This window comes from Amphiura filiformis, chromosome 5 (genome assembly GCF_039555335.1).
Source record: "Amphiura filiformis chromosome 5, Afil_fr2py, whole genome shotgun sequence".
Classification (NCBI taxonomy): domain Eukaryota; kingdom Metazoa; phylum Echinodermata; class Ophiuroidea; order Amphilepidida; family Amphiuridae; genus Amphiura; species Amphiura filiformis.
In genome coordinates this window covers 26,521,098-26,535,273 of record NC_092632.1, presented here as the reverse complement: position 1 = coordinate 26,535,273, position 14,176 = coordinate 26,521,098, and the positions used below count along the sequence as shown (strand labels likewise).

The 14,176-nt window shown below is 37.3% G+C and overlaps 1 protein-coding gene across 1 annotated transcript; it reads left to right on the top strand.

Moving 5' to 3' along the window:
* Positions 1-3,443: 3,443 nt before the first annotated feature.
* On the top strand, positions 3,444-13,115 carry LOC140152884 (TP53-binding protein 1-like). The gene is made up of 7 exons (XM_072175412.1): positions 3,444-3,632; positions 5,485-5,763; positions 6,943-7,037; positions 7,510-7,632; positions 8,508-8,581; positions 9,312-9,454; positions 10,955-13,115. The coding sequence occupies exons 1-7, from the start codon at positions 3,566-3,568 to the stop codon at positions 11,140-11,142; spliced, it is 969 nt and encodes a 322-aa protein (XP_072031513.1). The 5' UTR covers positions 3,444-3,565; the 3' UTR covers positions 11,143-13,115.
* Positions 13,116-14,176: the final 1,061 nt, after the last annotated feature.

Sequence of the window (14,176 nt, the reverse complement as noted above, 5' to 3'; positions counted from 1 at the left end):
GAAGTAGTATGAACCATTATGACGTCACACCATGGTTCATACTACTTTCCTGCACTAACCTGGCAAATGGGCTTGTACATATGACATTTTTTGTTTGCTTAACAAGGCTATAATTTAAGTTTGGAATTCAGATTGTTCATGAAGATAGTTATTGCTGTTAATATTTTTCATCCCTTAGTATCTAGTTTTTGCCCAAAAGGCTGTTATAAGGATTTCCTAGTGTACATAATTTTTCTTGCACTAACATATAGAGCTTTGTTGCAAAAAAGTTGTATGTGGTACATACAACTTTCTTGAAACACCAAAAATGTAATTTATCTTTAAAGTTAATTAATTTTATGGAAATTTACTTTTTGCAAATTAAGATAAAACACTCCCTTACATTTTGGTTGTTATCTGACTGTCAAAGCCTGTGTAAAACAAAAAAAGGTGCTCCTGAAAATGACCAAAATGTACATGAATATAATTATATTGCAGTGACCTGGCGATGCACGCAATAACCAATGAACTTTTAACTTGGTGGGTGATCGAGTATGGTAACCTCATTTGCTGTATAGTTTTGTATCATGTTATTTGAATATTTATTCTCTACAACTGAAATGCAACAGCTGATGAAATTCAAATTTAGTTGGGTGCGTGATATGATGATAGTAGAATGATGGACAGTTTTATGTCATATTATTCTATTCCTTGTATTTACAAACTTGTGTTGTTGGGCTATTTTAATTACAAACCACATAATTCTAGTTCTCTTTTCTGTTGTAAAACATCATGATATAATCCAAGGTTTGAAGACACATATTTGATACACAACAAACATTGATGACAATGAAATATCAATAACCTTGTATATCATTCAATTTTTTCCAGGTATAAGGTAGAATTTGATGATGGTGACACAAGAAATATTCCAGAAAATAATATAATCATAAAGGAATGGCTGTCCAAGGGTCAAAGTGTATTGGCTTCAAGAGAAGATGGTTTTTCATATGCAGGTAGAGTGTAATAGAAATTGATATACTTCAAAATTTTTATTATGTAATTTGCAACATCATCTTGGTCAATCGCAGTAGAAGTCAAGGGTGTTATTTTGACTATACTTCCTTACATTGTATTCCAATTGAAATCCATAATCCCTGTGGAAGATTAAGTTAAAGTCATCCACAGAGGGTGTATTTAATAGAATAAACAATGGGTAACTTGCATTTGAAATATAGGTAAATCAATATGCTGGCGAGTATGGGTTTCAAAATAGTTAACCCAAAACAATGCGATTTGAAAAATATACTCCATCTTTGGAAAACTTTTCTTAAGTTTTCCACAGAAGTATAGTAGATTTCAAATTCATATTCATAATATTCATATACACACCATTTTACATTTGATTTCAAGACAAAATATGCACTACAGAAAGACATATTCATTACAACTGGTTTTAGAATTGAAAACTCTTGGTCCTTCAGTGTTGTATAATTGTGCCTACTTCTTTCTGCTGCACGTTGGGATGCAGATTGACGTAACTATATCTGACACGATCTGATTCACTCAGGCCAAAGTCAGAAATTGAGAAAATTGAGTTATTATCATTACTATTAAACTTGCTCAGTCTAAGCTTACTGATGGAAGTCCATAAGTCCTTGGCCTACTTGGTTGCAAAGTTATGAACTTTTATATGTACCTGTTTTATGTTTTTATTGTTTTGTGCTCCTTATTTTGGTCTTTATCACCAACTTTGGTCTGATTGGAGCAGATCATGTTCCATAACACCTCAGGACAAAAGTTTTCACTACTGTTCCTCAAACCACTATGATGTTGTTTTGGAATAATGGTCCAGCACAAGTACCTTGACCTTGACCTACCTTGACCTATGCCGTTCACTCCAACTGGTGTTGAGTGGTGGCATCCGCATCACAATGTCCCGCCAAACTGTTCTGTCATCTGCTGTACGGCTGGCATTTACTATGGAGTTTAGGTTAGTTCTTTTGCAGTCAGCTAGCAGGCAGTCTCTCCACCTCTTTGGTGGTCTTCCTCTAGGTCTGACTCCCTGGATGTGACATTCAAAGGCCATCTTTGGAAGGCGTGAGGGAGGCATTCTCTGGACGTGGCCAAAATAATGCAGTCTATTCCGGGTTATTCTGTCCAAGATGGAAAATTCAACATCTAGGGTTTTGCGGATGCTGGTGTTTCGGATCCTGTCTCTCCGTGTTACTCCCATTATCTTCCTAAGGCACATCATCTCAAAAGTGAGCAGTCGATTCTCATCCTCTTTTTTTAAGCACAAGTACATACACATGTAAATGAAGCACTTTGAGATTGCTGTCCTCTGAAAGTTGATGAGTGTGTATTTGTTGGGGGGGAGGGTAGATCATAAATACAGGAGATGCTTAATTAAATTGAAACTCTTTTGCCCATTACAGGTGTAGTTGTGGGCTACTATAATGATCAGGAAACTGGAGAGCAAGGTTATGCAGTAGAGACTGATAAGGATCAGGAGACGTGGAGGTAAGGCTTCAAAATGCAATATGCATGCCGCATTGGTATTAAACTATTTGTTATTGCCTTATATTTTAATGCAAAAGTAAAAATAAATGATGCTTAACTTTTCATGTGATCATGTATATATTACTGCCTTCAATGTTAATGCAATGATAAAAAGAAGAGTATTACTCAACTTATTGTGTTTATCATGTAAATATTCCAGGTATTCTAGAGGTAAAGTGATACTAACCAGAGACCAAGCAGCTACATTGGTAGTATCCAGTAGTGGCAGTGGAGCCAGTGGATCAGAAATCAACTTAGGTAGGTAGTATAAAACATAATTCATCAATTAATGGGATATTTATTGCAGTTGTAATCTATACACCCCTCTTGGGCACCCACTATGGAAGACATAACCTTAATCTTCCACATAGGGGATGTAGATTTCAAATGGAGTTACTCATTCAGGACATCCCATTTGAAATTTACACTCCCTGTGTGGAAGATTAAGGTCATGCCCCCCCATGGTGGTGTATATATTTCAAAGGGAATAGCCCAATTTGATCAGTTTATCAACAGCAAAAAGTAAACTATGTTGGTCATCCAAAATAACATGTATCCAGTTGAGTCCTGCAGTTCCCAAACCAGATCAAAGACAAGGATGACAAAAGACCTGTTTAAGTGGACTATTCTAGTTGAAATACATACACCTGCCACACAGGGGGTGAAGATTTCTAATGGAGTCCCCCATTCAGGTAACCCTATTTAAAATTCACACACCTTGTTTGGAAGATTAACGTCATGTCTTCCATAGGGGATGTATGGATTATAACTAGAATAGCCCAATATAAGCCATCAACAAAATGGAAACATTTGTATGAAATTTGTCAAATATAAAGTTACACCGTCCATACACTTTTCTATTTGCCACAGATAACATCGTATCAGGTAAAAGGACAAGGAGTCGATTTGTGCTCTCCCCTGGAGGCAGTCCAAGAGGTAGAGCTAGAACAAGTGGTCCAAGAGGAGCTGAAAACCAGAGTCACCACAGCCTGGTCCATCACATCAACCTGCCAAGAGGAAACTCATGCCATCAGAAAAGCCTGGCAGTAGATCAAGTAGTCCTACTCCAAAAAGAGGGAAAGGGATAATAGGTAAGAATTTGATAAGATTTAAGGTTAGCAACTATTTTAAACTGTTGTGAGTTGGTAGTTCACAGCATCTTGCAAATGGTAGTGAGCTTTGGCAAAAATTGCAGTGATCATTTCATAGCAAGCGTTTAGAAGAATTCAAATATCACAGATATACTTCTGTAGGTCCTGTGGTTCTTGAGTTATGTTGTAAACAGGGCTGAAACAACAACACTTTTGTAAAATGTACATAACTCATTAACTACAATAAATCAAGCAAGTTTTCAAAGTATATGATTTGTAGAATGAATTATGGCAAAACATCAAAGTGTTATTTTTCAATAATATATTGATTAACGTGGCTGTGTACTTTAGACATTGTTTCTTTCGCGAAATTGAGCTTTTTTGAAATGTATTTACTTTGTTATGTTTTTTATAAATACAAGGAAAGAAAATCCAGATTTGTTAACTCCTAACTGCTCTATTTTATGGATTTTATTTCACTATTTCACTTGTTTCCGCAATTTAAGGAAAGAAAATCTTTGTTGTACCATCGGGTACACACGCCGCAACAACGCATCACGCTTTGTAGTCGTGGCAAACGCACAGATACGCTTACGCATACGCAACAAATTATCTGCATGCACGGCGATCTTATGGAAGCACCACGGAAGCACTGATTTCACAAAACCTAGCGGTCAAATGGCTCCGCTTTTAGCTGATAAAATGTGAATTTTTTCAAGTTCTTTCCCCGATTTAAACATCAAGATATGAAAAGATTTCGCCCAAACTTCTCAAGGTGTTGTAGATTTACCCGATGTTCACGTAATGTAAGGTAGAAAAACGAGAAATGCCGCATTCTACTGTGACTTTCGATCAAAGTGCAAAATGTGACCACTTTAAACTTCAAAGGCCTTTATTTCAATGTTCATTTTCTCTGTAAAATGACGGTTTAGGTACACGATAACTCAATAAATATAGCATCTATAGGTAAGCAATTATGCTCATCATAAAAAGCATGATCGACTTAAGAAACGGTTTTCTCATTTTTTTATATTTTGGTCTATTTCAGATTTTAAGCATCATTATGTGCAAATAGGCATTTGTGAATTTTAAAAAGTTCATTTTGATACCTTATATGGTCAATATCTCAAAACATAAGGCCAATATCAAAAAACTAAAAAAAAAGTTTTTGGAATGGTGCCTCAAGACTAGGAAAAAAAGAAAACAAATATTTTTGGAAAGAGTGTTTTTTTTGTTATGATGTACCGAACAAAAATTGCCAAAAATCACTTTTTTGTGTTTTACACCAAATCTGTATTTATATTGAGATTCATTGATGTCTTGCCTTTATAAAATGTATACTTTTATATGTCTTATGTGAATAATTGCAAAGTTATGGCACTTTTACTACATGCATGTCTGAGAGTACACAGCCTCCTTAAGAGAATGAAAATCAATTTTTTGGCTACATCGTGTACCCTTAAAGCAATGGTAATTTCTTAAAATTAATACTAAAACTAAATTTCCAAATAAAGTGGTTGATAGATGGAGAATATTTTGTTCGTCGTATTTTGGTACTTCATTCAATATGATGTAACTCTATTATTCCCCCAATTTAATATCCCAATTTGAGTTTCGTAGTTGACAAATTTGGGTATTTCTTCCTTCGGGTAAAGCCCCGCTGCCTTTTTTAACAGATCATTACAGAAGGCAGAGTGACACTCTCTGCACTGTTTTATAATTTGTGCATTTCAAGGGAAAAGTCTTATGTAAATATTTTCATGTAATATATGCCGAACAAAAATATTTCAGGTGATTGCACACTTGTGTAGCTTCTTTTAACCTTTTTTGTAATATTTGCACTAATTAACAGTTGAACCAACTCCTGATGTGCCATTATCACCCAGGAGATCACCTCGTAAACCAGCAACAGCAGCCCCAGCAGCAGTTTCAAGTAGCCCAGTGTCACGCTTTCCTTCTGTACAAGAAAGATTGAAAGTGATGGGACCTCTTCCTACCAACAAGTCTCTATTCAAAGGAATTGTATTCTTAATCACATCAGGAACAAAAGAGCAAAAGAAGCGGAGGGCTTTATCATTTGGAAGGTCTCTGTTTACATGGTCTAGTTCTACAGATGAGAGTGGAGTAGAAGGTGATATATAGAGAAGATATCTTACACTTTCTACAATGCATTTCTTCCCTGTACTTATTTGCTATTCAGTGCAACATGGATCAATAGTGATAAGAAACAGTGGTGTAGCTGGGATTTTTTCCAGGGGGGCAAGCCTGTATGGGGCGGGGGCCCAAATCCACCAAACAAAAATTTTGCCGCCCCTTCCTCAACAGCCCGAAAAGGTTGACCCAAGGTTTGAAAAAGTGAAGAGCAAAAAAAAAAAAGAAAAAAAGAAGGATTATAAGCGCTAGCGCCCTAAAAGCAACACATTTTGATATATAGTACCATTTTTGCCCTTCCTCTCCTCTCTCCTCCCTTTTTCCTCTCTCTCTCCTTTTTCCTCTTTTTTCCTTGGGCTAGGGGGCCCAAATAGGCAATTTTTGCCAGGGGGGCAATTGCCCCCTTGCCCCCTCGGCAGCTACGCCACTAATAAGAAATACCTCAATTGCAAGATCTGGTTAAGCTCTGTTAATTGAGGTATTTTGGTAGCAAATCAGTACCGTAAAAGGGAAGAAAATCGTTTTAGGAAGTGTTAAATATTTTCTCGGGTGACACATATTGTTTTCAATTAGAACTGTACATGCAGTTATGTGTGCAACCACCTTATTTGGAATTGTCTGCCATCCACTAGGCAAACTGAAAACTACTTTTTACATTATGAATCAAATTTTGAAGGAAAAAAAAGAATCAAAAAGTTATTGATATTGGAGATGGAATGAATAAATGCATGTTATGAATGATGGTAAAGGATTTGATCACCTATTAATCTGGTATTCTGAAAAATGCTAATTTTTGTAGCTTTAACTTGTGACTGTACTTACCCCACTGAAATTCCTTGATTCCAAAGGGTGTTTACATTTTTCACTATGACTTTCAAAACAACTAATAGTCAATCATCCTGCATACATTAAACTTGTTAGTTTTACAGTTGAAATCTATACACCCCTATGGAAGACATGGCCTTAATCTCCCTATCAGGGAGTGCGAATTTCAAATGGGGTTACCTGAATGGGTGACTCCATTTGAAAGCTACACTCCTTGTGTGGAAGATTAAGGTCATGTAATAGCCTAATGCTTGACACTGTAGGAAGTCTTTTGCATATCATGGATGCTGACAAAAGTGATAAATTATTAGAGTATATTTTTTTTGTTTCACAGAAGAAACAGAAGTTTCACCTATTGACAAGAACTATGCAACTGAGCAGATCCAGCATGGAGGAGGGGTAGTACTAGCTAGTTTTGATAAGTCACAGGTGAGGAGGGAAATTTGCTGAGGCAAACATGTGAAATTAAGAACACACAGAATACTTGCGCTTATACCTGTGGATATGAAAACTTTATTTGAGAGAAGAATTTCTTCTTAGTTAATGTCTGTGTTCGTCATACAGATAGAACATAATAGTAGTTCACAATAGCAGTAAGCTTTTACTTTACAACATCTTACCTTCACCACCCTATATGGAAGACATGACCTTAATCTCCCTCACATGGGGTTTAGATTTCAAATGGAGTTACCCATTTAGGTAATCCCATTTGAAATTCTCTCCCTGTGTCTTCCATAGGGAGTGGAATCGCCAAATGTATGCACTCTTGGGAAAAATGGTTTTAAATGGTTATGGTTAAATGGTTTTATGTAAGTGAGTGCTTTTTAAACCTTGCTCATATATTTTAAAATGAAGTGAAAAGAAAATCATTATTTAGATTCATTTTATAATTTCCTTTCAGACCACAAAATGCAAAGTTTATCTGATCTCAAATACATACACTAGAACCTCAAAGTATTTCCAAGCTTTGGCAGCCGGCATTCCGTGCTTATCTCATCTTTGGGTGCGAGACTGTATTAATTCGGTAAGTATATACCTGTAATCATCTTTTTTTTTGCATTCTCAACAGGAATTCATAATAAGATATAGTATTTCTATGAGTGAGATGTAGGTTATCACAGTATCGGTGCAGTTGGTCCCTGTGTGAGCTTATACCAGATAACTGATGAAGTCAGAGACACATCTGATGACTGTTTGACCACTTACACAGGGACTGGCTGCACTGGTACTGTAATAACAGACAGCATACTCGTAGAAATACTTAGCTTATTGAGAATATTGATAATACTATTGAGTGATGTCATTGTTTACATGAATCATGATATGATTCCAGAGTTCAAGAGGATGCCCCTTTACAGGATTATTTGACCTCTGCTATGTTCCTTCTGAATCGAAGGGAACTCGCTTACCAGTGCTCCTAGATATATTTAGCTGCAGCAAATGTGCATAAAGCCCATTTAAAATTTGCTGTGAAAGTTCCCATATCTTAAGTTGGTCAGCCACAAGAGATCTTTTCTCCCCCTTTTCTGGCAGCATTTGGAATGCTCTTCCCGAACTTGTTGTTACCAACCAAGATATGCAGAGCTCCAAGCGGGAGGCAAACCGCTATCTTGGTGGCAACCCTTCATCACTATCTAATAATAGATAACTGCTGTTAATGCCTTGGCATAAAAACAAATACAAATTAATTTAGTTCATCATATCAATAAATTTGACAGTCTGAAAGAAAATGCACACTGAATTATATATAATATTTCTTAATATTGTCCCAGTATTTTGAGCTGAGGATGGTACAACCTAACATCATTGGTGCCTTTGGGATCTAGCTGACCAGTGGGGGACTTAATGTTTTAAAGTCTTCATATTTTATAATCTGCTTTGCGTTCATTTTCATTGCAGGATAAAATTTTGACATATGATGCATACTTGCTTCCAGCTGGAATTGGTTTAGATGACAAAACTATTTTAGAGCAGTAAGTAGTACTTCTAACATTTATGCACCATACTGTTTATGTACCTCTAGTTTACTGTACTTTTGTTAGGTGACAAGAACACAAGCCAGACTGGCCCATATTTCACATTATTTAGCTTGATTTTGACCGAAATTTTGTTGTAGAAGGGCTATTTAGCCTCTTCAGGAAAAAATAAACCCTGACCGACCAACCCTACTTTGGCTAGTCCATTCGCCTAGAGAACACCAGAGTGTTTTTATCTGCAAATTCAGAAGGACCACTAAATACAGAGAATATGGTATTCACTGTCGTAGTGCACATTAGAATATGACCGTTGCCAGGTCAACTGGATCACACTTTCTTTGTTACGAACCACTGATCGAAATGATCATAACACAAAGGCTATGGCATATCAAAATTCGGAACAGGTGTATGAGCCCAGGCTTGGAGCAGTAACCAATGGTTACTAATGTGCACTACGACAGCGAATTGAGAGTTGGTGTTCAGTCAAAACAGAAATATGTACACTAAAATATAAAATCAAACTATCAATAGCAGCATATGCCATAATCATGTAAATTAACTCTTCTTTTTGCTTTGGCTGTTCAAAACTTTCTCTGAAGTACAATCCCAAACCTCACCAGTTTAGTTGCACAAATCAGCTAGTTAAAATAAACAGTTGGTTATGCATGCTATTCATATTAACAATGAAATTTAAATTGCATTGCATAATTTGTATCCACCACCTCAGGCAACCTCAACGATGCATCTTGGCAGGAATGCACATCTATGTGGTATCCAATATAATTGAGAATCAGGAAGCGTGGCGTTCAGTATTACTAGCTGCTGGCTGTAAGGTTGTGAAGAGACTTCCAACTCAGCTACAGAAAAAAGGTAAGCTATCTTGATCATTGCTGATTTCTGATGTGATCAGCAAAATCAGTCGGAAGACAGAAATTTGAATCCTAACAATACAAAATGTAGATGATAGAAGCATGGGATATTCAGTGAATTCAAGCTACAAAATTCCTATTATTAGAAATATAAAAATGTGGAATTTGATTGAAGTCAGACTGATTTTGTTTGATCGCATTTTGTGTTACATCACATCAAATCCTTGTGGTTGTGACATGTATGTATATAGCTGACATTAAAATTCAAGGCAGGTTGGAACAGGTGTAACAGGTAAATAAAAAGAAAGACCCCGCTTGCTTGAGTGGCCGTAATCACATAAAAGAGGGCGAGATGGCCGAGTGGTTAAGGCGTTGCACTGCCGGCCGGGAGATGCGATCGACGAGGGTTCGAGCCTTGGGCTTGCCTTAGGTAAAATTCTCTTCCCTCCAAAAAAGTTCCTATATGGTCGGGAATCCTTCAATTCAGTTCAGAAATTTAATTGAAGAATTTCTTCTCGCCCCCATACACTGCTTAGCATGTGCAGATATAGGTAGTGTATGTGCTTCGTCCGTGATTCGAAAGTCACGTACAGCCGTTGGTCCCGTGTACAGGAAGAGTCAAACCCTGTGCACGTTAAGTGTCAGAGCTATTCGAAAAGAGAAGGGGGATCATCTCCGGTTCTGATATCTGCAATCAATCTTAGGTTCCAGGATCATGCATAGGTAAACGGTGCACGTAAAGCCTGTGCGTTGATACTCAACCATTTGAGGTAAGCACGTATAAGGAAGGAAGGAAGGAAAAGCATCAAAATTGATATGAATATGGGGAAATTGTATTAGCTGCAGCTTGATACTGCACTTGGGTAAAAAAGAAATCTGAATGATTGAGAAATTTATGATTGAATCAAATTTGGTGCGATTTGAGAAGTTGCAAATTTAAATAGTTTATATGGTGTGAAATTGCTCAGATTTTCCACTGACCTGAAGTAAGTGGTAGTCAGCATGTGTCATTGATTGGTATGAGCCACAGAATTAGAGAAGGAGAACCGGGACTCCCTATACCGCCACGCATAATCGCTACCACAGCTATGGGGAGAAAATTGGGGTATTCGGTCCTTGCCGACGGTGCGCCGGAGACGAACGAAAACAATTCTGCGCCTCATCTGATGCGCCTTGGTACTCAAGCGTGCATGTCGTGATCATGTGCGACTCTCAAATGCGCCTTCATCCATGTCGCACTTGCATGACAACGAATGCCTCGAGTGCATTCCGAGGGAAACCGAATACCCCCAATTTTTGCTCCATGCCTGTATCAAGATGGCGGCCGAGTCCCGATTCTCTGTCTTTAATTCTGTGGTATGAGCACAGTAATGGAGCTTGCAACTTTTCAAATTACAGGTACCTGTTGTATATAACATAGGATATATTAAATTTTGTGACATAACATTTTGAGCAGCATAAATTCTTAACAGTATTCACTTTTCTTCTTTATTTATACTAGGAGTGGCATTTGCATGTAATGTGATTGTGACCGACTACACCTGCCCGAAACATATAATTGAAAAAGCTGTTCAACTTAGCATACCAGTGGTATCTCTTGAGTGGCTTATGCAAAGCCTTATCAACAGCAGGCGATTCCCATATAAAGACAGTTACAAGTTTGCATGGGATTGGCAAGACACAAGTTGAGTTTAAAAGATAACTCCATTCAACATGGCATCCCAGTAGTGTTTCCTGGATAGTGTAAATAAAGCCTTATGAACAGCAAGTGATTCCCATATAAAGACAGCTACAAGTTTATGTGGGGCTGGCAAGACACATTTAACAGGTAAAGTTGTTCAACTTGGCATCCCAGTGGTGTCTCCTGAATGGCGTCTGCAAAGCTTTATCAACAGCAAAAGATTTTTGTGTGAAGACCACTACAAGTTTATGTGGGACTGGCAAAACATAAATTGAATTAAGCATATGTTGTGATAAGCAGGTACAGACTCTTGAAGTTGATGATATCTGCATCATAGCAATCTAGCACACTGACTCAACCTGTTTATTTAACAGGTGATGATCGATGAAGCTGCGAGATGCAATTTGACTGTCATGATGGAGTTCAACCCAGAACTAGAATAATCAATGCTACCACTTCTATGAAGCTTGTGTGAAACAAGAAGTTGATGTGACAATCTCTTTGGAACAGTTACATATTTCAAAAAGTCAGTGTTGGTTGTTGGTGGAAAAAATGTGGGCACAATTTTACTCCAAATCACAAAGTTGTACATGTGATTCTTACAAATGTATTGCAGTCAAAGAAGAAGTCTGGTTTCCACCACATTTGCACTTCACTAAATATAGGGCAATCTGCAGATTATTTTGCCATGGTTGAGAAAATTTTGATCTTGTTTTCTGTTTGTAATGCCTTTTGGTGTTACAAGCTCAAGCCTTAGCAAGTTTAAAAAATGTCAATTATTATTCAATTTCAGGCTTTTGTCTTTAAATGCCGCAGGAACACTAAAGTACTTGTTTGTCTTTTGGTTCCCAATCATAACAGTACAATATGGTGGATTTATCATAGTGTTACACACGCGGTTATTTGGAGTACAGACTCTTTACAGTATTTTACAAAGACCTTTCATACTGGCTGACTGCTTGTCCTGATCATTGTGTAAAAAGAACTAGGTCACACCTGCGTCACACAAAGCTATGCAGCTTTTTTGGCAGTGAGGTGCCAATAGGATGATGTGATTCAAGTAGCTTTTCAAGTAGTTTTTGAAAAATACTGTAGTCTAACCTGTTTGAATGCATCAAAAATATTGTGCATGTTTTTAACCAATATATTTTACTTATAATGAATGTACTTATTTAAAGCAATATGTGGTGTGCTAGTAGACCATGAAAAAACACATCAACCACAACATAATCTTTAGGTCTGGCTATAGTATGTTTACTGTTGAGCGAGTTGGCTCAATGACATCAGCATGCATTTCATTGGGCACAGCTTTAAATTGTGAGCATTCGCTCAAAAGTGTTTACAGAGATATACTTGTTTTGTGCTGACATAGATATATGGAAAGATACGCGAGCGAAATAGCTGTATCATCGTGTTGACGTCACCGACTCATGCAGAGTAAATATACTATATAGATATATTAAATTACTGGTGTAATGGTATTTTGTAGCAATTATGTGTATTGCTGATAAATAATAGAGGATTAGATGAAGAGTGCCAATTGGTTGTCATGGGAAGGGCAGGATAGCTATAGACTGAGTGGTCTTTGGACTCACTTGCTCACATGGACTGAATATGGCAACTATGTTCTGTGCATGACAACCACATAGCACTCTGCATCTCTTGTTTACTATCACTGTGGTGATGTGATCAGTTTTTATAATCACACCTTGCTCTCAGCCCTGATTTAGCTTTTAACAAGTCCAGGGTGAATTTCGGAGATGTTTACATCAATGTTTAACCCACTATAACTTAGTTATGATTTGTTAGAAATCCCTATTATTTATTATGCCTATCAATTGTAAATCTTGTAAAATTGAGCCCCTTTGTACCCATTGTAAGAGAGAAATCCCTATTATTTATGATACATACATACCAATTTTAATTTTAAGGCAAGTTAAAAAATGAACAATGAAAATGAACAAGGAAACTGATATCCATAAAAATAAAAGTAAAATTTTAGGGGCCTGAGCAGGAAACTTTCATAGTTGAGGAGTGGGGTCAAGGACATCAAGGAGAAAACTTAAAAATGCACCCACCATCCTTTTAACAGCAAGTTTCAGCAAATGTAGCTGGCTTATTGGATTCTATTATGAAATATTGGCATCTTATTTGTGCAACAAGCTGTGTTTAGCATGCTGTGACCCAGGCATGATTCAGTTATTTTTATGCAATAAACATGGCATGTGTAGCAGCAAGAACTGAACTTACCCGGAAGGCACTGATGAATTCCACCCAGGTCTTAAGTTGTGATAATGCGATTGCTTGCTTGCTGATATGATGCCGATGCCAGGACATAATAGTTCTCATTCTCTGCAGTCTCTCATGAAGGTGTAGCCAGTTTGATACCGTAAAGGTTTGCCTTAGAATGGCACTATGGGCTCCCTTGACATAACATAAGGCACAACCTAAAAGTGCCCTCCCGTAAAATTCTCACCAGCAAATGTGACCATCCACCACGAAGTGGTAGTAAAGTTGGCTCTAGACCATTTTCTATTTATTGCAGATTGGGAAAGAATGCACTTTCAGCTTTAAAATGACACCTCAACCAGCTTCATCGGACATCTGGAAGTGAAGTTATGGTCCATGAAAGGTCAAATTCCTAATATATTTTACATAGAAATCCATATACTGTTTTTGATTGTATCTCAAAATGGAAAATGCTGACTTTACGACCAGTTTGTGGTGGATGGGCACAAATTAGGACACAGAATCTTAATTCTTGTTTGGATTTCAGAGGGGCTCTCATTTTGAAATTTACCCCAAGGCAAAGGAGCCCAAGTGCGCCATTAGGCGAATCTTTACGGTAGTGGGGCAACATGGTAGGCTCTCTTAGTACCAGATACCCCTTATGCATGGTATTACTTTGACTGTTTTTCTTATGATCTTTTGATGCTATTTTGAACTACATCTGGTTTTGTTACAGACATGGAAGGGGAGGGTGTGACTGCTATGAAATGAAACTATTGTTGGTATATTTAATTCTCGGACACATGGACAAAG